The following is a 26,574-nucleotide window of genomic DNA, read 5'->3' on the forward strand; positions in this document are numbered from 1 at the left end:
ACCCAAAAGAGAACAAAAGCATAATACAAAAGAAAACCATCAAACCACAAGAGGAAAGACAAAAAGAAAAAGGAACCATTAAGAAATACAAAACTGGAAAACAAGGTTTAAAATGGAAATATATATCAATAATTACCTTAAAGGTCAACAGACTAAATGCTCCAATCCAGAGTCAAAGAGTGGCAGATTGGATGAAAAAAAAATAAGGGCCTACAATATGCTGCCTACAAAAGATCCACTTTAGGGGGCAAATGACACATATGGATTAAAAGTGAGGGGATGGATAAAACTATATCATGCAAATAGCAGTGGCAAGAAAGAGAGGCTAGCAATACTCATTTGAGGAAAAATAAACTTTGAAATAGAGACCATAAAAAAAGATAAACTAGGACACTATATAATGATGAAAGGATCAATACAAGAGGATATTACACTTGTTAACATATATACACCCAACATAGGAGCATCTGAATACATAAAGCAAATACTAACAGACATAAAGGGAGAAATTGATGGGAATACAATAACTGTAGCAAACTTTAGCACCATATTCACATCAATGGAGAGATCTTCCAGACAGAAAATCAATGACACACTACAACAGATTTAATTGATATTTTCAGGACACTGCATTGAAAAGATCCAAGAATACACATAGTTTCCAAGTGCACATGGAACATTCTCAAGGAGTGACCACAGATGAGGCTATAAAACAAACCTCAACAAATTGAAGAGGGTAGAAATTATTTCAAGTATCTTTTTTGACCACAACAGTATGAAACTAGAAATTGACCACAGAAACAGAAACAAGAAAAAAAAAACTATTAGTGGACACTACCCAACATGCTACTAAAAAAATAATGGGTCATGATGAAATCAAACAGGAACGCTGAAAATACCTCAGGATAACTGACAATGAAAGCACAACCATACAAAATCTCTGGGATGCAGCAAAAGCAATTCCCTTAGAGGGAAGTTCATAATGATACAGGCTGTCCTCCAAAAACAAGAAAAATATGAATTAAACAACCTAACACCTAAAAAAACTAGAAAAAGAAGAAAAAATAAAACCTACAATGAACAGAAGGAAGGAAATAATGAAGCTCATAGAAGGATAAATAAAAGAGTTAAAAAAAAATAGAAATAATCCAATGAAAAAATGGGCGGAATACTTAAGACATACATTCCATAAAAGACATATAGATGGCCAATAGGCACATGAAATAATGTTCAACATTGCTAATTATTACAGAACTATAAATCAAAATTACAATGAGGTATCACCTAATACCAGTCAGAATGATCATCATCAAAGTCTACAAATAAATGCTGGAGAAGATGTAGAGAAAAAGGACCCCTCCAACACTGTTGGTAAGAATGTGAATCTGTTACAGGGACTATGGAGAACAATATGGAGGTTCCTTAAAAACCAAAAACAGAGCTACCATGTGATCCTGTAATTGCACTCCTGGGCATACAGCTAGACAAAACTATAATTTGAAAAAAACATGCATCCCAATATTCATTGCAGCACAGCAACCTAATGTCCATTTAGCAACCTAAATGTTCCGTGACATATGACTGGATAAAAAAGATGTGATACACCTCCCCCAACACACAGTGGGGGTATTACTCAGCCATAAGAAAAATGGTATTTTCTGCAGAAAATGAATGGAAGTAGAGACTATCATACTAACAGAAGTAAGCCATATAGCATATGATATTGCTTATATGTGAAATTTTAGAAAATGATATGAATAAACTTATTTACAAAACAGAAACTGACCCACAGGCATAGAAAACAAATTTAGTTACCCAAGGGGAAAATGGGGGGAGAAATAGGGGAGGGATAAATGAAAATCTTGGGATTAATACATATACACTACTATATATAGGGCTTACCTGGTGGTTCAGATGGTAAAAAATCTGCCTGCAATCTGGAAGACCTTGGTTCAATTCCTGGGTGGGGAAGATCCCCTGGAGAAGGAAATGCCAACCCACTCTGGTAATCATGCCTAGGAAATCCCATGTACAGAGGAGCCTGGTGGGCTGTCATCCATGCAGTTGCAAGACTCAGACACAACTTAGTGACTAAACCACCACTGCTATACATAAACAGATAAACAAGAATCTACTGTATAGCATGGGCTTCCCCAGTGGCTCAGTTGGTAAAGAATCTGCCTGCAATGCAGGAGACAACCTGTAGTGCAGGAGATGCAGGTTCAATCCCTGGTCAGGAAGTTCCCCTGGAGACGGAAATGGCAACCCACTCTAGTGGAAAATCCCATGGACAGAGGGGCCTGGCAGCCTACAGTCCATGAGGTCACAAGAGGTGGACACGACTTAGTGATTAAACCGCCACCCAAGCCAGGCTTGTGAACCATGAACTTCCAGATGTTTAAGCTGGTTTTAGAAAAGGCAGAGGAACCAGAGATCAAACTGCCAACATTCACTGGATCATTGAAAAAGCAAGAAAGTTCCAGAAAAACATCTATTTCTGGTTTATTGACTATGCCAAAGCCTTTGACTGTGTGGATCACAATAAACTGTGGAAAATTCTGAAAGAGATGGGAATACTTCTGGGTGAACCAGAAGAACTTCCAGAGTTTCAGAAGAAACCTGTATCCAGGTCAGGAAGCAACAGTTAGAACTGGACATGGAACAACAGACTGGCTCCAAATAGGAAAAGGACTACATCAAGGCTGTATATTGTCACCCTGCTTATTTAACTTATATGCGGAGTACATCAAGAGAAACGCTGGACTGGAGGAAGCACAAGCTGGAATCAAGACTGGCAGGAGAAATATCAATAACCTAAGATATGCAGATGACACCAACCTTATGGCAGAAAGTGAAGAAGAACTAAAGAGCCTCTTGATGAAAGTGAAAGAGGAGAGTGAAAAAACTGGCTTAAAACTCAACATTCAGAAAACTAAGATCATGGCATCTGGTCCCATCACTTCACGGCAAATAGATAGGGAGACAGTGGAAACAGTGTGAGGCTTTATTTTTTGGGGGCTCCAATATCACTGCAGATGGTGACTGGCAGCCATGAAAAGACGCTTACTCCTTGGAAGGAAAGTTATGACCAACCTAGACAGCATATTAAAAAGCAGAGACATTACTTTATCAACAAAGGTCCGTCTAGTAAAGGCTATGGTTTTTCTAATAGTGATGTATGGATATGAGAGTTGGACTATAAAGAAAGCTGAGTGCTGAAGAATTGATGCTTTTGAACTGTGGTGTTGGAGAAGACTCTTGAGAGTCCCTTGGACTGCAAGGAGATCCAACCAGTCCATCCTAAAGATCAGTCCTGGGTGTTCACTGGAAGGACTGATGTTAAAGCTGAAACTTCAATATTTGGCCACCTGATGCGAAGAACTGACTCATTTGAAAAGACCCTGATTCTGGGAAAGATTGAGGGTGGGAGAAGAAGGAGACAACAGAGGATGAGATGGTTGTATGGCATCACCAATTCAATGGACATGAGTTTCGGTAACCTCTACGAGTTGGTGATGGACAGGGAGGCCTGGCATGGGGTTGCAAAGAGTCAGACACGATTGAGTGACTGTGCTGAACTGAACCACTGTATAGCATAGGGAGTTGTACTCAATATTTTGTAATAATCTATAAGGAAAAAGAATCTGAAAAAGAACATATATACACACACATACACATATATAAATATAACTGAATCACGTTGTTGTACACCTGAAACACACTGTAAACTAACTATACTGCAATTTAAAAAAAAATAGAAAAAGAAAATCAATAAAACCAAGAGTTGGTTCTTTGAAAGGGTAAACAAAATCAGCAGACCTCTAGCCAGGCTCACCAAGAAGAAAAAGAGAGAACCAAATAAAACAAGAAATGAAAGGGAAGAAATAACAACCAATATCACAGAAATACACAATATCTGTTATAAGAGAATACTATGAGCAATTACATGCCATCAAATTAGACAACCCAGAAGAAATGGACAAGTTTCTAGAAATACACAGTCCACCAAAACTGAATTAAGCACAGATAATTTGAATAGGCTAATCACTTTAAGTGAAATAGCATCTGTAATAATAATAATGATAAAAAAAACTCTCTGCAAACAAAAGTACAGGGCTGGATGGCTTCAATGAGGAATTCTATCAAGCATACATAGAACTTATAATGATCCTTCTCAAACTCTTCCAAAATACTGAAGAGGAGGAAATACTCCAAAGGTCATTCTATGAAGCTACCATCAGCCTGATACAAAAATCAGACAAAGATACACCTGAAAGTAGCACAACACTAGAAACAACTATACTTCAATTTAAAAACATAGAAAAAAAATCAGCCCACCAAAACTGAATCAAGAAGAACTACATAATTTGAACAGACCTATCCCTAGAAGTAAAGTAGAATCGTTAATTTAAAAGCTTTCTACAACAAAAGTCCAGGACTTGATGGCTTCAACAGGCAAATTCTACCAACCATACAAAGAATTATACTGATTCTTTTCAAAATATTCCAAAAGACTGAAGTGGAGGAAACACTCCCAAAGACATTCCATGAAGCCACAATCATCCTGATACCAAAACTAAACACACCATCAAAAGAAAAAAGAAAAGAAAATTACAGGTCAGTATGTTTGATGAATATACATGCAAAAAATATCAACAAAATATTAGCAAACTGCATCAAACAACACATAAAAAAGACGATACACCATGACCAAGTGGAATCTACCCCAAGTTCACAAGAATGGTTCAACGTATGCAAATGAATGTGATAAACCATATAAAGAAAAGAATAGACAAAACCACATGATCTCAACAGATGCAGAAAAGCATCTGACAAACTTTCATTATAAGCAGATGACATGATACCATATATCACCAACCATTCATGATAAAAATTCTTACCAAAGTGGGTAAGACAGAACATATCTCAACATAATAAGAGCTATGTATGACAAATCCACAAATAAGGTAATAGTCAATGGTGAAAAGCTGAAAACCTTCCTAATAAAATTTTGGAACAAGACAAGCGTGCCCACTCTCACCGCTTCCGTTCAACAGAGTATCAGAAGTCCTAGCTGCAGGAATCAGACAAAAAAAAGCAATAAAAGGTATCCAAAATGGAAAGGAAGAGGTAAAATTTTCATTATAAGGAGATGACATGATACCATATATAAAAAACTCAAAAGATTCCAAGAGATGATTCTACGCATGGACATCACCAGATGGTCAATATTCTTTGCAGCCAAAGATGGGAGAAGCTCCATACAGTCAGTAAAAACAAGACTGGGAGCTGACTGTAGCTCAGATCATGAGCTCCTTATTGCAAAATTCAGGCTTAAACTGAAGAAAGTAGGGAAAACCACTAGGCCAGGTATGACCTAAATCAAATACCTTATGATTATACAGTGGAGGTAAATAGTTTCAAGGGATTACATCTGGTAGACAGAGGTGCCAAAAGAATTACAGATGGAGGTTCATAACATTTTACAGGAAGAGGTGACCAAAACCATCCTAAAGAAAAAGAAATGCAAGAAGGCAAAATGGTTTTGAGTAGGCTTTACAAATAGCTGAGAAAAGAAGCTAAAGGCAAGGGAGAAAGGGAAAGATATACCCAGCTGAATGTGGAGTTCCAGAGAAGAGCAAGGAGAGACAAGACGGCCTTAAGTGAATAATGAAAAGAAAGAGGAAAACAACAGAATGGGAAAGACTAGAGATCTCTTCAAGAAAACTGGGCATATTAAGGGAACATTTCATGTAAAGATGGGCATGATAAAGGACAGAAACGGTAAGGACATAAGAGAAGCAGAAAAGATTAAGAAAAGATAGCAAGAATACACAGAAGAATTATACAAAAAAGTCTCAATGACCTGGATAACCATGACAGTGTGGTCACTCACTTAGGGCAAGACATTCTGGAGTGTGAAGTCAAGTGGGCCTTAGGAAGCATTACTATGAACAAAGCTAGTGGAGGTGATGGAATTCCAGCTGAACTATTTAAAAATCCTAAAAGATGATGATGTTAAATACTGCACTCTGTATGTCAGCAAAATTGGAAAACTCAGCAGTGGTCACAGGACTAGAAAAGGTCAGTTTTCATTCCAATCCCAAAGAGGGGCAATGACAGAAGACTGTTCAAAGTACTGTACAATTGTGCAAGCTAATGCTGCATGTTAGGCTTTAGCAGTTACGTGAACCAAGAATTTCCAGATGTACAAGCTGGTTTCAGAAAAGGTAAAGGAACCAGAGATCTCTCACCAACATTCATTGGATTAGAGAAAAAGCAAGAGAATTCCACAAAGACATATACTTCTGCTTCACTGACTACACTAAAGCCTTTGAGTGTGTGGATCCAACAAACTGTGGAGAACTCTTAAAGAGATAGAAACATCAGACCACTTTACCTGTCTCCTGAGAAACCTATATGCAGGTCAAGAAGCAATAGTTAGAAATGGACATGGAATAATGGACTGGTTCCAAATTGGGAAAGGGGTACGACAAGACTGTATATTGTCGCCCTGCTTATTTAACTTCTATGCTGAGTATATCATGTGAAATGCTGGACTAAATGAATTACAAGCTGGAATCCAGACTGCTGGGAGAAATATCAACAACCTCAGATATGTAGATGATGCCACTCTAATGGCAGAAAGTGAAGAGGAACTAAAGACCCTCTTGATGAGGGTGAAAGAAGAGTGTGAAAAAGCTGGCTTAACACTCAACATTCAGAAACTAAGATCATGGCATCTGGCCCCATCATTTCATGGCAAATAGAAACTAAAAGAGTCAAAATGGTGACAGATTTTCTTTTCTTGGGCTCCAAAATCACCGCAAATAAGCACTACAGCCATGAAATTCAAAGATGCTTGCTCCTTGGAAGGAAAGTTATGACAAACCTAGAAAGCATATTAAAAAGCAGAGACATCTCTTTGCCAACAAAGGTCTGTATAGGGAAGTCGCTCAGTTGTGTCCAACTCTTAGCGATCCCATGGACTGCAGCCTACCAGGCTCCGCCATCCATGGGATTTTCCAGGCAAGAGTACTGGAGTGGGGTGCCATTTCCTTCTCCAATAAATGAAAGTGAAAAGTGAAAGGGAAGTCGCTCAGTCGTGTCCAACTCTTAGCGATCCCATGGACTGCAGCCTACCAGGCTCCGCCATCCATGGGATTTTCCAGGCAAGAGTACTGGAGTGGGGTGCCATTTCCTTCTCCAATAAATGAAAGTGAAAAGTGAAAGGGAAGTCGCTCAGTCGTGTCCAACTCTTAGCGACCCCATGGACTGCAGCTTACCAGGCTCTGCCATCCATGGGATTTTCCAGGCAAGAGTACTGGAGTGGGGTGCCACTGCCTTCTCCAAAAGGTCTGTATAGTCAAAGCTATTATTTTCAGTAATCACATGTGGATTTGAGAGTTGGATCATAAAGAAGGCTGAGCACTGAAGAACTGATGCTTATGAATTATGGTGCTGGATAAGACTCTTGCAAATCCCCTGGACAGCAAGGACATCAAACCAATTAATCCTAAGGGAAAGAAACTCTGAATATTAACTGGAAGGACTGTTGCTAAAGCTAAACCTCTAATACTTTAGCCTCCTGATGCAAAGAGGCCACTCATGGAAAAGATTTTGATGCTGGCAAAGAATGAAGGCAAAAGGAGGTAGGGGCGGCAGAGGATGAGATGATTGGATAGCATCACAAACTCAATGGACATGAATTTGGGCAAATTCCAGGAGATACTGAAGGAAGGACAGGGGAGCCTGGTATGCAGCACTCCATGGGGCTACAAAGAGTCAGACATGACTTAGTGACTGAACAACAACAAAAAACTCCACACAAAAACTACTAAAACTGATAAACGAATTAAGCAAGGTAGCATGATACAAGATTAACATATAGAAATCTGTTGCATTTCTTTTTTTTTTTTTTTGACAGAAATGTCTTTATTTGAAATTTTTTTTTTTTTTTAAACACTGATGAGGGCCCGAACTTCGACTTCTGGATGTTAGAAATTTTTTCCAACTTAATGAGGAACTAACAATTGTGCTGTCACTGTTTTCCAAGTTGTCACTAAGATCTTAAGGCTTTTAGTGATTTCTCTGATGTACTTTTAGTCAGATGTTTATCATCATTACCTTTTATCCTTACATGGGCTTTGGAGAAAGACAGACCTGAGTTTGAATCCTATGCTGCTGCTGCTAAGTCGCTTCAGTCGTGTCTGACTCTGTGCGACCCCATAGACGGCAGCCCACCAGGCTCCCCCGTCCCTGGGATTCTCCAGGCAAGAACACTGGGGTGGGTTGCCATTTCCTTCTCCAATGAATGAAAGGAAAAGTGAAAGTGAAGTCACTCAGTAGCGACCCCATGGACTTCAGCCTTCCAGGCTCCTCTGTCCATGGGATTTTCCAGGCGAGAGTACTGGAGCATTTCTTTATACTAATAATAAAAGGTGTCAGAAACAGAAAGTAAAAAAAGCAATCCTTTTTAAAATTGCATCAAAAAATACTTAGGAATAAACCTCATCAAAGAGGTGAAACTCCTACATGCTCAGACGTACAAAACATTAACAAAGGAAACTGAAGATGATGCAAACAAATGGAAAGGTATCTCATGCTTTTGGACTGGAAGAGTTAATATTGCTAAAATGACCATAGTACCCAAAGCAATCTACAGATTTAATGTGATCTGTATCAAATTATTCATGACATTTTTCACAGGACCAGAAAAATCCTAAAATGTATATGAAACCATAAAAGACCCAGAATTGCCAAAGCAATCCTGAGGAAAAGGAACAAAAGCAGGAAGCTCAACCCTCCCAGGCTTCAGATAGTATTTTAAAGCTACATTAATCAAAACAGCATGGTATTGGCACAAAAACAGACATCTAGATCAATGGAATAGAAAAGAAAGCCCAAGGAATTCCCTGGTGGTCCAGTGGTTAGGACTCTGCATTTCCATTGCTGATGGCACAGGTTCAATCCCTGATCAGGGAATTAATATCCTGCAAGCCACATGGCAAAAAAAAAAAAAAAAAAAAAGCCTCAAAACAAAATACAGAGAGAGCTTAGAATAAACCCACCACCCATGGTCAATTTATCTTTGACAAATGAGGCAAGAATATACACAGAGAAGAGTCTCTTCAGGAAGTGGTATCTGGAAAGCTGGAGAGCCATATGTAAATCAATGAAATCAGAACACTCCCTCACACTGTACACACACAAAAAAACTCAAAATGGCTTAAAGACTTAAAATGTAGGACATGACACCATAAAACGCCTAGAAGAGAAGACAGGCAAAATATTATCTGACATAAACTGTAGCAATGTTTTTCTTAGGTCAGCCTCCTAAGGCAACAGAAATAAAAGCAAAAATAAACAAATGGGACCTATTCAAACTTTTAAGTTTTTACACAGCAAAGAAAACCATAAACAAAATAAAAGGACAGCCTACATATTGGGAGAAAATATCTGCAAATGATGTGACCAACAAGGGATTAATCTCCAAAATATACAAACAGCTTACATATCTCAATTAAAAAAACCAAAAACCAAATCAAAAAACGTGCAGAAGACCCAAATAGACATTTCTCCAAAAAAGACATAGAGACGGCCAATATGCACATGAAAAGATGCTCAATGTAACTAGAGAAATGCAAATTAAAACTTCAATAAGGTATCACCCTCATATGGGTCAGAATAGCCAACATCAAATAATAAATACTGGAGAGGATATGGAGAAAAGGGAACCCTCCTACACTTTTCATGGGAATGTAAATTGGTAAAGCCACTATGGAAAACAGTATGGAGGCTCCTTAAAAAACTAAAAATAAAGTTGCCATATGATTCAGCAATCCTGTTTCTGGGTATATAAACCAGTCAAAACTATGATTCAAAAAGATGTATGCACCCAATGATCGAAGCAGCACTATTTACAACAGGTAAGACATGAAGCAACCTAAGTGTCCATCAACAGAGGAATGGATAAAAACGTGGTACATATATACAATGGATTACTACCCAGCCATAAAAAAAGGATAAAATACTGCCATTTGCAGCAATACGGATAGACCTAGAGATTATCATACTAAGTGAAGTTAAGTCAAACACAGAAAAACAGATATCATATAGTATCATTTGGATGTGAAATCTAAAATATGATACAAATGCTCTTATTTATGGAGAAGGCGATGGCACCCCACTCAAGTACTCTTGCCTGGAAAATCCCATGGATGGAGGAGTCTAGTGGGCTGCAGTCCATGGGGTCACTAAGAGTCGGACATGACTGATCGACTTCACTTTCACTTTTCACTTTCATCATTGGAGAAGGAAATGGCAACCCACTCCAGTGTTCTTGCTTGGAGAATCCCAGGGATGGGGGAGCCTGGTGGGCTGCCATCTATGGGGTCACACAGAGTCAGACACGACTGAAGCGACTTAGCAACAGCAGCAGCAGCTCTTATTTAAAAAACAGAAACAGACTCAGACACAGAAAACAAACTGATGGTTACAAAGGAGAAAAGGGGTAGGAGAGGGATAAATTAGAAGTTCTGGATTAGGAGACACTAATTACTATAGATAAATAAGGTTCTACTGTATAGCGCAGGGAACTATATTCAATACCCTGTAATAAACTATAATGGAAAAGAACATGAAAAATATATACATATATATGTACACCTGAATTACATGCTTTACACAAGAAATGAACACAATACTGTAAATTAACTTAAAAAAAAAAAAAACTGCACCAAACTTTATATCCTTAAGCAGAATTATGCTACTGAAATACCAGGTAATTGATCTGTCTTCCTATTCCAAGATCAATTTCCTTTCCAACCAAAATTTAACTTCAGATTTAGTGATTTTAATCCTGGGTGTTCATTGAAGGATTGATGTTGAAGCTGAAACTCCAATACTTTGGCCACCTGATGCGAAGAGCTGACTCATTTGAAAAAACCCTAATGCTGGGAAAGATTGAGGGCAGGAGGAGAAGGGGATGACAGAAGATGAGATGGTTGGATGGCATCACTGACTCAATGGACATGGGTTTAGGTAGACTCTGGCAGTTGGTGATGGACAGGGAGGCCTGGCGTGCTGCAGTTCATGGGGTCGCAAAGCGTTGGACATGACTGAGCGACTGAACTGAACTTAGTGATCTTGACTATCTGCCTTGCCCTTTATTATATATTAAGTTTTTGTTTATTCTATTCTTTCTGTCTGAGAGACTGTCCTTACCTGGGAAGTCACTGAATCTTATATGATTGTATTTTTGAAGAAAAATGAGATCATACACAAACTGAAAGGAAACTGGAATGCTGTATTCCAGTTAAGAAATTTGATTGGTAGAGATCCACTTTAATTAATCTCTTTTGTTTATCAATATTTTCTGTAATGACTACACATATTTTTTAAAACAGCTTGAATGAGATATATAAAACTCACATATAAATCTAACCAATTCTAAATATAGAATTCAATGACCTCAATAAATTAATAGAGCTGAGCAACCAACACCACAGTCCAGTTTTAGAAGGTTTCCATTACCCAAAAAGTTTCTTCCTAGATGTCTGCAGTTAATTCCTGTTGCCACTTGTAACCCAGAGAACCACTGACTGGATTTCTGCCTCTACAAATGTGCCTTTTTAGAGATTTCTCATAAATGGAGTCAATATGTGTCTCGTGCATTTGGCTTCCTTTGAGTGAGTGAGTGAGTGAGTGAAGTTGCTCAGTCATGTCCGACTCTTTGTGACCCCGTGGACTGTAGCCTACCAGGCTTCTCCATCCACGGGATTCTCCAGGCAAGAACACTGGAGTGGGTTACCATTTCTTTCTCCAGGGGATCTTCCCGACCCAGGGATCGAACCTGGGTCTCCTGCACTGGAGGCAGATGGTTTAACCTCTGAGCCACCTGGCTTCCTTTACTTAGCATGTCTTTGAGGTTCATGAATAATAAAGCAGAGATCAGCATTCATTCCTTTTTATTGCGAAAGAGTATTCTGGTATATGGATATACCACATTTTGTAGTTTGTATCCATTATCAGTTGATGGACACTTGGATTATTTCCAGTTTGGGGCTATTATGACTAAGGCTGCTATGAAGATTTGCTTTCATGTCTTTGTGTGGAGATATGCTTTAATTTCTTTTGGATAGATTCTTGTGAATGCTTTTCTTTTATAATAATTATAATTTAAGTAAATCATTAAAAAAAATCCAGATTTTTTTCTGACTCCAATTCTTTTCTTCCCTATTTATTTTAAGCCAATTATACCAGTTCTCTAGTTTAGGTTTAGTCTGTATTTTTGTTCTTATGCACTAGCCAGAGACTCTTGCAGGACACAAACAAAACTCTGTGCTTACCAGGATCCAGGGAAAGAAAGGAGCAGTAACCACCACATGAAACTGAGCCAGACCTGCATCAGTGTTTGAGGATCTACTGGAGAGGCATGGGTCAGCAGTGACCTGCCATGGGGACAGGGACACTGTTGCCAGCAGTCCTAGGAGGTGCAGCTTGTTGGCATAAATCCTCTTGGAGGAGGTTGTCATTAGGCCTAACAGAGACTATACCCCTTCCACAGAGACTCCAAGACTCCAGGACTGGGCCACCTCAGGCCAAACTACAGGGAGGGAGCACAGACTCACACATTAGCAGATAATTGGATTAAACATTTACTGAGCACGGCCCTGCCCACCAAAGTGAAACTGAGTTTTCCCCACAGCCAGTCTCTCCCAGCAGGAAGCTTCCACTAGCCTCTTATTCTCACCCATAAGTGGGCAGAGAGAATGAAAACCACAATTACAGAAAGCTAACCATATGATCACATGGATCACAGGCTTGTGTAACTCAATAAAACCGTGAGTCATGCCATGTAGGGCCACCCAAAATGGATGGGTCATGGTGGAGAGTCCTGACAAAACGCAGTCCACTGGAGGAGGGAATGGCAAACTACTTCAGCATTTTTGCCTTGAGAACCCCATGAACGGCATGAAAAGGCAAACAGATATGACACTGAAAGATGAACTACCCAGCTCAATATGCTACTGGAGAAGAGCAGGGAAATGCTCTGGAAAGAATGAAGAGGCTGAGTCAATGTGGAAATGACACCCAGTTGTGGTTGTATCTGGTGGTGAAAGTAAAGTCCGAAGCTGTAAGGAATAGTACTTATTGTGTAGGAACCTAGAATGTTAGGTCCATGAATCAGGGTGGTCAAATTGGAAATTGGAAGTGGTCAAACAGGAGATGGCAAGAGTGAACATCGACATTTTAGGAATCAGTGAACTAAAATGGATGGAAATGGGCGAATTTAATTCAGATTACCATTATATCTATTACCGCAGGCAAGAATCCTTAGAAGAAATGGAGTAGGCTTCATAGTCAACAAGAGTCTGAAATGTAGTACAAGGGTGCAATCTCAAATACAACAGAATGATCTCCGTTTGTTTCCAAGGCAAACCATTCAACATCATAGTAATTCAAGTTTATGCCCCAACCACTAATGCTGAAGAAGATGAAGAATGGTTCTGTGAAGACCTACAAGACCTTCTAGAACTAACATCAAAAACAAATGTCCTTTCCATAACAGGGTATTAGAATCCAAAAGTAGGAAGTCAAGGGATAACCTGGAGTAACAGGCAAGTTCAGCCTTGGAGTACAAAATGAAGCACGGCAAATGCTAACAGTTTTGCCAAAAGAACGCACTGGTCATAGCAAACACCCTCTTCCAACAACACAAGAGATGACTCTGGACATGGATCATCAGATGTTCCATACTGAAATCAGGTTGATAATATTCTTTGCAGCTGAAGATACAGAATCTGTATACTCTCAACAAAAGCAAGACCAGGAGCTGACTGTGACTCAGATCTTGAACTCCTTATTGCAAAATTCAGACTTAAATAGAAAAAAGTAGGGAAAACAGCTAGGCCCTCAGGTATGACTTAAACCAAATCCCCTACGATTTTACAGTAGAGATAACAGATTCAAGGCATTAGATCTGATAGAGTGCCTGAAACACTGTAGACAGGGGTTCATAACACTGTACAAGAGATGGTGACAAAACCATCCCCAAGAAGAAATGCAAAGGGCAAAATGGTTGTTTGAGGAGGCCTTACAAATAGCTAAGAAAAGAAGAGAAGCAAAAGACAAAGGAGAAATGAAAGATATACCCATTTGAATGCAGAGTTCCAAAGAATATCAAGGAGAGATAAGAAAGCCTTCCTCAGTGATCAGTGCAAAGAAATAGAGGAAAATAATAGAATGGGAAAGATTAGAGATCTCCTCAAGAAAATCAGAGATACCAAGGGAACATTTCATGCAAAGATGGGCTCAATAAAGGACAGAAATGGTATGGACCTAACAGAAGCAGAAGATAGTAAGAAGTTGCAAGAATACACAGAAGATACAAAAAAGATCTTCATGACCCACATAACTACGATCATGTGATCACTCACCTAGAGCCAGACATCCTGGAATGTGAAGTCAAGCTGTCCTTAGGAAGCATCACTACGAGCAAAGCTAGTGGAGGTGATGGAATTCCAGTTGAGCTATTTCAAATCCTAAAAGATGATGCTGTGAAAGTGCTGCATTCAATATGCCAGCATATTTGGAAAAATCAGCAGTGGCCACAGGACTGGAAAAGGTCAGTTTTCATTCCAATCCCAAAGAAAGGTAATGCCAAAGAATGTTCAAACTACTGCACAATTGCACTCTTTCACATGCTAACAAGGTAATGCTCAAAATCCTTCAAGTGAGGCTTCAACAGTATGTGAACCAAGAACTTCCAGATGTTCAAGCTGGATTTAGAAAAGGCAGGGGAACCAGAGGTCAAATTGCAAACCACCACTCAACCATAGACAAGTGAAGGGAATCCAGAAAAACATCAACATCTGCTTCACTGATGATGCTAAAATCTTGACTATGTGGATCACAACAAAATGGAAAATTGTTAAAGAGATGGGAATATCAGACCATTTTACCTGCCTCCTGAGAAACCTGTATGCAGGTCAAGAAGTAACAGAACTGAACATGGAAAAATGGACTGGTTCAAAATTGGGAAAGGAGCACATCAAGGCTGTAAACTGTCCCCTGCTTATTTAAATTATAATGCAGAGTACATCATGCAAAATGCTGGGCTAGATAAAGCACAAGCTGGAATCAACATTGCTGGGAGAAATATCAATGACTTCAGATACGCAGATGACACTACTCTAAAGGCAGACAACAAAGAAGAACTAAAGTTTCTTGATGAGGGTGAAAGAGGAGAGTGAGGAAGTATTAGTATTCAAAATACTAAGATCATGGTATCTGGTCCCATCACATCATGTGGAAAAAATGGAAACAATGGCAGATATTATATTTTTGGGCTCCAAAATCACTGTGGACAGTGACTACAGCCATGAAATTAAAAGATGCTTGCTTCTTGGAAGAAAAGCTATGACAAATCTAAATAGTATATTATAAAGCAGAGATACCACTTTCCCAAAAAAGGTCCATCTAGTCAAATCTATGGTTTTTCCAGTAGTCATGTATGGATATGAAAGTCTGACCATCAAGAAGACTGAGTGCTGAAGAACTGATGCTTTCGAATTGTGCTAGAGAAGACTCTTCAGAGTCCCTTGGACAGCAAGGAGATCAAACTAGTCAATCCTAAAAGAATTCTACCCTAAATATTCATTGGAAGGACTGATGCTGAAGCTCCAACACTTTGCCCACTTGATACAAACAGCTGACTCACTGGAAAAGACCCTGATGGTGGGAAAGATTGAGGACAGGAGAAGAAGGATGAGATGGTTAGATGGCATCACAAATTCAATGGACATGGGTTTGAGCAAACTCCAGGAGATATGAAGGACAGGGAAGCCTAGCGTGCTGCAGACCATGGGGTCACAAAGAGTGGGACATGACTGAGCAACTGAACAACAAAAATATGACTAACAGACTTTTAACTTATTCAAACTACTTGACCTTCTCTTGTTGACTATTTAAGACATTATAATTTTTCCATATAACAGACCTAGGAGAGCAGAAAATATTAATTTAAAATATGACTTAATATTTAAAACCTCTGTATGGGGATTTTTGATTCAATTATTATTTTTACCAAATTTCTATATAGGCCAATTTGGTTTTATTATTTTACCTAAAATATTCAGCTAAATTATCTACAGTTCCTGAAACCAATCAGCCCCTTCATGGATCACTGTCTTGTGGTGGTGAAGGGACGTGTCAGACTCAGTGAAGCCATGAGCCATGCCATGTAGGGCCACAAACACAGACGGGTGAAGTGGAGAGTTCTAAAAAAACATGGTCCACTGGAGGAAGGAATGGCAAACTACTCCAGGATTCTTGCCATGAGAACCCAATGAAGTGTATAAAAAGGCAAAAAGATACGACACCGAAAGACAAGGCCCACAGGCTGGATGGTGTCCAATATGCTACCAGAGAAGAGCAGAGGACAACTACTAATAACAGCTCCAGAAACAATGACGTGGCTGGTCCAAAGCAACAGTGATGCCTGGTTGTGGATGTGTCTGGTGATGAAAGTAAAATCCAATACTATTAAGAAAAGAATTACATAGGAACCTGGAACGTTAGGTCTACAAATCAAGGTATACTGGATGTGGTCAGCAGGAGATGGCAAGAAAAAACACTGACATCTTAGGAATCAGTGAACTAAAGTGGATGGGAATGAGTGAATTTAATTAAGATGACCATGTATCTACTACTGTGGGCAAGAATCCTATAGAAGAAATGAAGCAGTCCTCATAATCAACAGAAGAGTCTAAAATGCAATACACTTGGGTGCAACCTCAAAAATGACAGAATGATCTCGGTTCATTTCCAAGACAAGCCATTCAACACCAGAGTAACCCAAGTCTATGCCCCAACGGATGTAGAAGAAGCTCAAGTTGATCAGTTATACAAAGACCTACAAGACCTCCTAGAATTAACATCAAAAGAATATGTTCTATTTAACAGAGGGGACTGGAATGCAAAAGTAGGAAGTCAAGATACCTGGAGTAACAGGCAAGTTTGGCCTTGGTGTACAAAACAAAGCAGGGCAAAGGCTAACAGAATTCTGCCAAGAGAAAACACTGGTCAAAGCAAACACCCTTTTTCAACAAAACAAGAGATGACTTTACACATGGACTTCACTAGATGGTCAATACCAAAATCAGACTGATTACATTCTTTGTAGCCGAAGATAGACAAATTATATACAGTCAGAGAAAATAAGACCTGGAGTTGACTGTGCCTCAGGTCATCAGCTCCTTACAGCAAAATTCATGCTTAAACTAAAGAAAGTGGGGAAAACCACAAGGCCCATCAGGTACGACCTAAATCAAATCCCTTATGATTATACAGTGGAGGTGACGAATAGATTCAAGGGATTAGATCTAGTAAATAAAGTGCCTGAAGAACTATGGACAGAGGTTCATAATATTGTACAGAAGGCAGTGAGCAAAACCATCCCAAAGAAAAAGAAATGAAAAAAGGCAAAGTGTCTGAGCAGGCTTTACAAAATGGTTGTCAGAGGAAAGAGAATTGAAAGCGAGGGAGAAAGGGAAAGGTATACTCAACTGAATGCAGAGTTTGAGAGAAATGCAAGGTCAGAGGAGAAGGCCTTCTTCAACGAACAGTGCAAAGAAACAGAGGAAAACAACAGAATGGAAAGGCTAGAGAGCTCTTCTAGAAAACTGGATATATCAAAAGAACATTTCATCCAAAGAGGAGCACAATAAAGGACACAAACTGTATGGACCTAACAGAAGCAGAAGTGGTAAAGAAGAGATGGCAAGAATACATACACAGAAGAACTGTACAAAGAAGACCTTAATGACCCAGATAACTACGTTGGTGTCATCACGCATTCAGAGCCAGACATTCCGGAAGTGTGCAGTCAACCAGGCCTTAGGAAGCACTGCTGTCAGTAAAGCCAGTGGAGATGATGGAATCCCAGCAGAGCTATTTAAAATCCTAAACAAGGATGGTATTAAAGTGCTGCACTCAGTATGTCAGCAAATTTGGACTATCCAGCAGTGGCCCCAGGACTAGAAAACTTCAATCTTCATCCCAAATCCCAAGGGTAATACTAAAGATGTCTGAACTACTGGACAATTATATTCATCTCCCATGCTAGTAAGGTTATACTCAAAATCCTTCAAGCTAGCCTTCAGTGGTATGTGAACTAAGAACTTACAGATATTCAAACTGGGTTTAGAAAAGGCAGAAGAACCAGAGATCAAACTGCCAACATTTGCTGGATCACAGAGAAAGCAAGGGAATTCCAGAAAAATATCTACCTCTGTTTGATTGACTACATTAAAGACTTTGACTGGTGGATCATAACAAACTGTGGAAAATGCTTAAAGAGATGGGAATACCACACCGTATTATCTGTTTCCTGAGAAACCTGTAGGCGGGTCAAGAAGCAATAGTTAGAACCTTGTATGGAACAACTAACTAGTTCAAAATTGAGAAAGGCATACGACAAGGCTGTTTATTATCACCCTGTTTCTTTAACTTTTATGCAGAGCACATCATGCAAAACACTGGGCTGGATGAGTTACAAGCTGGAATCAAGACTGCTGGGAGAAATATCAACAACCTCAGACATGCAGATGATACCACTTTAATGGCAGAAAGCGAAGAGGAAGCAAAAAGCCACTTGATGAGGGTGAAAGAAGACAGCAAAAAAGCCCGCTTAAAATTCAATATTAAAAAACTAAGATCATGGCATCTGGTTCCATCCCTTCATGGCAAACAGAAAGGGAAAAGGTGGAAGTAGTTCCAGATTTCCTCTTACTAGGCTCTAAAATCACTGCAGATGTTGACTGCAGCCATGCAATTAAGAAACGAATGGTTCTTGGCAGGAAAGTTATGACAAACCTAGACAGTGTATTAAAAAGCAAAGACACCCCTTTGCTGACAAAGGTCTACTAGTCAAGGCTATTGTCTTTCCAGTAGTCATGTATGGATGTGAAAGCTGGACCATAAAGAAGGCTGAGCACCAAATAATTGATGCTTTTGAACTGTGGTGCTGGAGAAGACTCTTGAGAGTCTCTTGGACTGCAAGGAGATCAAACTAGTCAACCCTAAAAGAAATCAACCCTGAATACTCATTGGAAGGACTGATGTGGAAGCTGAAGCTCCAATACTCTGGCTAACCTGATGTGAACTGCTGACTCATTGGAAAAGATCCTGATGCTGGGAAAGACTGAAGGCAGAAGAGGGTGACAGAGGATGAGACAGTTGGATGGCTTCACCAATTCGATGAACATGAACCTGGGGAAACTCTAAGAAATGGTGAAGGGCAGGGAGGCCTGGTGTGCTTCAGTCCATGGGTTGCAGATTTGGACACAACTTGGCAACTGTACAACAACAAACCAATTAGGTCCAATTACATGCTCTGTGAATTTTGCTCTCCTCTGTTTATCTTATTACAAGCTTCTCATGTTTTTTATTTTCTGTTCCTTTCTACCTGAATGTATTCCTACAAACATGCAAAGGGCTCCTTGAAGAACTTTATCTTAAAACTACTGGGTGCATAAATTATTGTGGATGTTCAATAAAAGTTTAATTGGACTGCACAAAATTTCTAGCTTTTTTAGTACAATGAAACTTGGCTGCTGGATTTTTATTTCAACTTGGAATTGCAACGTAGTTAACCTACATATCTCATTCTTCTAACTAATTACTTCAGTGTGAACTCATGGTTTTTGATACACAAAAATAAAAATGCAAAAAAGAAAATATACATATAGGGGTGTACATGTATGTTGTCGTCGTGCCACTCAGTTGTGTCCAACTCTTTGTGATCCCATGGACGCCAGGCCTCCCTGTTTTCCCATGTGTATCCTTTAGCTTGTCTGCTGAGGGCTTGGGAGCAGGAACAACCCAAACAGCAATAAACAATCTAGTGTCCAGATCTTAGTTTCTATATACTCTACTAAAATGGCTGATTCTAAGGTTGAACAGGCAAAGGATGAACTGAGCCTAGAACTCCTTTGTGTATCAGAAAGAAAAGAAGTGTTGGAAAGATTGAGAAATGTCAAAAGAACAAAGAAGCCAGGCTGAAGGGCATTCCACTAGCCTAAATCAGAGGCAACTTGAAAATCTAAATAATGATAACAATGGATTATAATCCAAAGAATGATACAGAAAGCTGTAAGTCTGTAGTGATTTAATAAATGAATAAATTGAAAATTTGATGAAAAACAGGGTAACTCACAAGATCTCAAATTGCCCTCCCCACAAATAATTATAAAGGGAAACAAAAAACCTTAATGAGAAATCTACATACATTCTTATTAAGAAGTTACAACGCACCTCATCAGTAATTCCTGGAGAAGGAAATGGCAACCCACTCCAGTATTCTTCCTGGAGAATCCCATGAACAGAGAAGCCTGGCAGGCTACAGACCATGGGGTTGCAAAGAGTCGGACATGACTGAGCACAACACAGCAGCATGAGTAATCGCAAAAATCTAAATTGCATGCCACCTGATAGGGTTCAATGACAAAGACGTATAATTACTTCTGTGATATTCCTGCCAATGATGAATAATCTGAATTATCAGTAGAATCATGTAGCAGAAAGAAAAGAATGAATATTCTCATGAAAGTAAGGTAGGTATTCAAGACTGAAAGTGACCAAGCAGACTTGACAAGTAAATGCAATATATGATTCTGAACTGGATCCTTTTTCTATATAGAATACTATTAGGATTGAACTGGTAAATCACAAATGGGATCCAAAGATTGGATGGTAGTAATGGATCAAGGTCAATTTTCTGATTTTGATGTTTGTATTGTAGTTTTATAGGACACTTGCCCTTGCTTATAGGAAAGAGACTAAAGTATTTTTGGTCATGGGACATAATGTCAGCTACTTTCTTTCAAATGGGACAGAATTTGAAAAAAAGGTTCTCTTTGAACTTTTCTATTAATATAAGCGTGAGATTAAAAAAAGAGAGAAAGAATACTATTGCATTAGATTGCGAGCTCTCTCTTCTAACCTTCTATTGTTTTGTTCTACCAGGGCCCTCCCTGCATGTATCAGGTATTCAATCAGCGCGCCTGATTTACTGAATGACAAAAGGAAATCACTGTGGCTGCCATGCAAAAGAGCATCCTGAAACACAGTAAGAATAGAAGAGGAGCGACTTGTTAGAAAGGTACTAAAACACTCCAGTAAAAAACGGCCTGAATTGGTGAGAACAGTGATGTCAGAGAAGTAAAGATTACATAAATATTTAGGCTATGACTTCAAAAGATGTTGTGTTATGGAAACGGAGGTGAGAGAAAGGTGGCATAAAGGACGACTCCCAGGTTTCTGGCAAAACCAACCTGATGATGGCATTTACTGATAATGGAAATACAAGTGGAAGAATTCAGAAGAGACAAGGAGTGGGACAGCTCAGGACAGTGAGTTAAATATGTTGAATTTGAGGCACTTGTAAAACACTTCAATAGAGATACTGTACAAGTTGTATGTGTCTGGAACTTAAAAGTAAAAGCACCTATGCAGGTAGTGCAGGACTGAGAAGAGAAGATGGCCTCAAAGAAAACTTTCAAGGCTAGTGAATGGAGGAAGAGCCAGAAAAGCTGACTTATAAGGCACAGCCAAAAGAGGTTAAGAAGAAACCAGGAAAGTGTGGTGTTAAAAAAAAAAGAGAGAGAGAGAGAGAAGAGAACATTTCAAGAAGAAGACATAATTGGAGTTAAATGGTGCTACAAAGTCAAGTAAAACAAGGACAGGAAATACCCATTAGATTTAACGAGACTGACATCATTGCTATGTAAGTGGAAGAAGCCAGATGGGTAAGCTGAGAAGTGACAGAAGGTAAGAAAACTGAGACAATAACTGTAGACATCAATTTGAGATGGTTCCCTTTAAGGAAAGGAATAAACAAGATGGTAGAGGGAATGGAATCCAGGGTTAAGAGAGGTTTGATTGTTTTAAAATGGAGAAATCTGGACATTTATATGCTGGGGGACCAAAAAAAACTACTGAGATAAATTTAATGACACAGGATAAAAGAGAAAACTGAGAATGCAGGTTTTCTTAATTCCATGCTGGAGTTTGTCACAGAGGCCCCAAACATTCAGTTAAAGTGATTTTGAAAGTACAATGGTTATTCATTAGACTACTAGAATTTTATTTAGTAAAGAGTTCTAAAGTCATCCAGCACCATCTGAGACTCAAAGAAGTTAGGTGACTAACTTACCTGCTCAAGGTCACATGGTTACTATATGGTAGAGCTATGACCCAGGGGTTTCTGACTGCATGCTCTTTCCACGATCCCAGAGTGACTATATATGATCTGAGTATTCTGCAGAAGTGCATTTGGAGTCTTAAGGGTGGTGAAGGTAGAAGAAAGAGATGTGGGTTGGAGAGAATGTGGACACATTCGAGAGTCTGGAATCCCCATTCCTATTTCACGGAAGTTCCCCTTCTGTTTAATAAACTAGGGTCCTGAATAAGATTTAAGGAAAAAAAAAAAAGGCAAACAATGATCAAAGAAATGTAAAAATACACATACTTTAAAACTTGCTTACCGGGTAATAGCACTGAACAGTCCACGGATGCGTGCTTTATGTCTAGATACAAAGGCTTCAGTAAATATTACTCCTCTGTTATCAAGATCAATGTGTCCATTAATAATTCTACCTAGTCGCTGAGTTAGTGCCTGAGGGTAAAGATGGATGAAAATTCTTATTAAAATGATAGAACAAAATTACAGATTTACATGTGTACAGGTTTACTAAAGTCATGCGGCATGCTGATGTTGTATTAATCATACGACTGAGTAATTTCAGCAAGCATGAATTAACAAGATACATAAAGTAAAATGAAGACTTACGATCTAGGAAACTTCATAATCTTATGGTGAAGACAAGAACTGAATGAGTCTAATAACTGATATGTTAAAAAACTCAGCTACCCGCTAATAAGGCCACAGGCAGCCTGAAACACAGACAACCAAGACATTTACAAGGATCCTGGAGAGGATCCTATATGGAACTGCTAATACTAACAGAGAAATAAATATTATCCCAAGATTCTGCAACCTAGGGATACATAAAACCTGAAAAGTTATACTCTGTGATGTAAATATTAACAAACTGTGTCCATAAATCTATACTGACAGACAACCTGATTTCTTGGTAACCTGAGGAGAGCATTTCTCCACAGCTACACTATGACTGGGATCAGGTTTATGAAATAAGCTTGGACATATTTCCCTTTCCAGGACAAGTTAAATCTATTTGAGTCAGCCTGGCTGATACTTCTATGGTACAGAAAAATGGTTTCCAAACAACTTTTTTTTAAGGATCCATTTTTTTGCTGCCCCATGAGGCATGCGGGATCTTAGTTCTGTGAGCCAGGATTAAACCCATGCCCTTAGCATTGGAATTGGAAGCTCAGAGTCTTATCCACCGGACTGTCAGGGAAGTCCCCCAAACCACTTCTTAGTGAGCTTTTACAATACTGCCTATGATACTGAGAAAAATTAAAACTGAAAAAAGAATATATATATGTTTCTAAAATGTATCAGTAGCACAATAAGAAACCACTTGATCTGTTCTGATATTTTAATGTAAAACTGACTAAAAGTATCTTTTTTTTTGCCTTCTGTGATTTACATGTATTTGCTCATTTTATCTTCTGTAATTTACATACACTTGCTCAGGAGCTTAGTTCTCCTGAAATACTTTGTAAAACAGATCTATATGCTCAATGGTATTTTAGATGCAATGAGGAGAAATCACCCACTTAAAATGAGTGAGTAAATCTGTTTCATTATAAATTAATCTCATGCAATTATGGTTTGGTAATTTCTGTAAGATGGATTTTTTTAAAGTATACCTAAAATGATTTGGCTTTTCCCTTATTTGTTTCAGTAAATATATAAACAAAACCATCATTTATTGAGTACTTCCTCTAGGCCAGCCATTTCACCAGATATACCATGTATTCGACACCTTACTGACATCTATGAGAGACAATTATTCCCATTTTCAGATACGTAACTTGAAGCACAAATAGGCATAAAAATAATTTTTCTGACCCTAAGTAACAAAGCAGTGTCATAGACAGAATTCAAAGCATGGCCTGTTTAACTTCCACTGTTCCAAACAGACTTCTAAAACGTTAAACAACTTTAAGAAAACTGAAATAACAAGGAAATAGCCTCTATTTTCAGGCACCATTGTAATTTAACTTATAATTTGATTTGAGTATTGACACAAGTACCAAAAATTAAGTGACTATAAGCCATTCCTTGATTTCTCTCCCTATCATGCTCTCAGTTTAGAGGAGGAAGAAAGGTGACATCAAAAGAAGTTGGTACTATTGACATCTGGGGAAGAAAATTTTCTACTGGGAAGGAATGCTCTGTGCACTGCAGGATGTTTAGCAGCATCTGTGACCTTTACCACACAAGATGCCAGTAGCACCTCTTATAAATTATAATCTTCATCAGCTGTTTCTTAAATTATAACTAGCAATCAGAACTGAAGATATTCTTGCTAAAGAAGCATTCAATAAAGATATACACTTCTGGTATACTTGCTACTGCATCCAAGCAGGCTGAGACCTTAAGTCTACCAAGTTTAGGTATCTCTGGGTTCAGGAATGGAGAAGGCAATGGCACCCCACTCCAGTACTCTTGCCTGGAAAATCCCATGGATGGAGGAGCCTGGTGGGCTGTATAGTCCATAGGGTCGCTAAGATTCAGACACAACTGAGCAACTTCACTTTCACTTTTCACTTTCATGCATTGGAGAAGGAAATGGCAACCCACTCCAGTGTTCTTGCCTGGAGAATCCCAGGTACGGGGGAGCCTGGTGGGCTGCCATCTATGGGGTCGCACAGAGTTGGACACGACTGAAGCGGCTTAGCAGCAGCAACAGGGTTCAGGAAGATTAAAATCACTTCTAAACAATCTTATCAGAGCCGTCAGTGTTTAAGTATCCCCCAAATATATTGCTAGAACATAGTCAAAACTAGAGAATAGTCAAAACACTTGCAAAAAAACAAATAATAGTAAGTCTAGTTTATTCCCACCCTTTCAAACTTGGCATTTATTTGAAAAGACAAATTATACCATTAAGGAAAAAAAATACCTGTGTCAGAAAGTTTCCAGGAAGATCATAGGTTTTACACAGTTCTGCTATGGTTACTTGACCACTTTCCTGTAATTTATCATTTACTTCTTCTGCTAAACGATCCAAATAGTTCCTAATAGTTTAAATTAAAAAAAAAAAAGGAAAAACTTAATTAGGAATAATAATTTTTCTCTTTCTTTTTATGTTTAATTTCTGCTGCAATAAGGCACTCCCCAAAAGTAATTAATATGGTATGTTTAGGTAAACACCATTCATTAATCATAGTCTGAAATTTTTCTTATCAATGTAACTAAATGGAAGGTTAATCAAATAAATGCTGAAATTGTTTTCAACAGTTAAAATTCTACAGTCATTTTCATTAGGACTTTTTAACAATTCTGCTTTCAGAGTTAAGTTCACATAGGAAAGATGATAAAAATTGTGTTTTGTGTTGCTTTAAAACAACAGAAAAAATTAAAAGTTTATATTATTCCCAAGTATTCCACACAAGTAAGCACTTACTTTTTAAGCACAATAATGAAAATCAGTACTGGAAGAGTACTAAAAAATGCCATAGTGCCACAGTTATTCTAAATTTAAGTATAAACTTACAAAAAAAGAAACACAAAAAGGTATTCTTAATTATTGTACTTACTCATCTATCAGTTGTCCCAATACTAGTTGAACATGTTTTTCTGATTTAACAATGTCACCAATTCTATTTTCAATATGAGTCAGATCCACATTAATTGCCTGGAAAATAAGTACACATTCTATTAGTGATAAGTTCATATTGTTTTAAAATTTGAAATTATATATTTTAGAACTTTTAAAAAAATGAAAACTTACTTCCCCTTAGATGAATTTCAAATTGATTTGAAATATTATAAAAAATCTCAAACAATTAGGGGCTTATTGCTTATTCACTTTCATTTCTGAACCTGTACACTTTCACTCGCTAAGAAAGCTTGCACTACAAAAATCACACAACTTCAAAAGTCTTTTCACCTCCAGAGTCCCACCTAGTCCCCAGGGAGGCAGACAGGAGTGAGAGGGAGCGCCTGAAGCAGTGCAACAGGCAGGTCCTGACCTGCTGACATCATGCAGTGAGTCTGTGAGTCTATGACCCAAACTGCCCACTGCCTCTGAGCAATCACTGGACTGCTGCCCCATGGGGAGCCTCCTGGCCCAAGGACCATCCCAGCCCTGATTCTCTCACTAGAGAGAGGCTCTGCAGGCCAGCACTCAGGGGGTCAAGCCTGCTGATACATCTCAGCCCATGGTGTGATCCATGGGCTTGTAAAGAAGTCAGCCAAACCCACTGTCAGGGTCGTGAATGAGGTTTCTCAGCAGATCCTGGCTCGTGGTTCTGAGATAGGAGGTAGATGGGTCCCTGAGCTAAACAGCTGGAGATTGTCAAGTGGAGTAAACTGGACCTTTGCTTCCCCTAGACATTTCAAGGATAAACTTA

General features: G+C 38.8%; 1 protein-coding gene and 1 non-coding gene across 2 annotated transcripts in view; one reads left to right on the top strand and one right to left on the bottom strand.

Moving 5' to 3' along the window:
- Nucleotides 1–26,574, bottom strand: part of UFL1 (UFM1 specific ligase 1) — a 68,005-nt gene that overhangs the window by 26,838 nt on the left and 14,593 nt on the right. The window contains exons 4-6 of the mRNA XM_019967337.2: nt 25,759–25,856; nt 25,122–25,236; nt 22,551–22,681 (exon numbers count right to left, since the gene is read on the bottom strand). Of these exons, the coding sequence (XP_019822896.2) occupies nt 22,551–22,681; nt 25,122–25,236; nt 25,759–25,856 (344 nt within the window). The remainder of the gene's footprint in view (nt 1–22,550; nt 22,682–25,121; nt 25,237–25,758; nt 25,857–26,574) is intronic.
- Nucleotides 8,913–8,985, top strand: TRNAG-UCC (transfer RNA glycine (anticodon UCC)). The gene has a single exon. It is a non-coding gene; the product is annotated as a tRNA-Gly (tRNA).

This window comes from Bos indicus, chromosome 9 (genome assembly GCF_029378745.1).
Source record: "Bos indicus isolate NIAB-ARS_2022 breed Sahiwal x Tharparkar chromosome 9, NIAB-ARS_B.indTharparkar_mat_pri_1.0, whole genome shotgun sequence".
In the NCBI taxonomy this organism is placed as follows: domain Eukaryota; kingdom Metazoa; phylum Chordata; class Mammalia; order Artiodactyla; family Bovidae; genus Bos; species Bos indicus.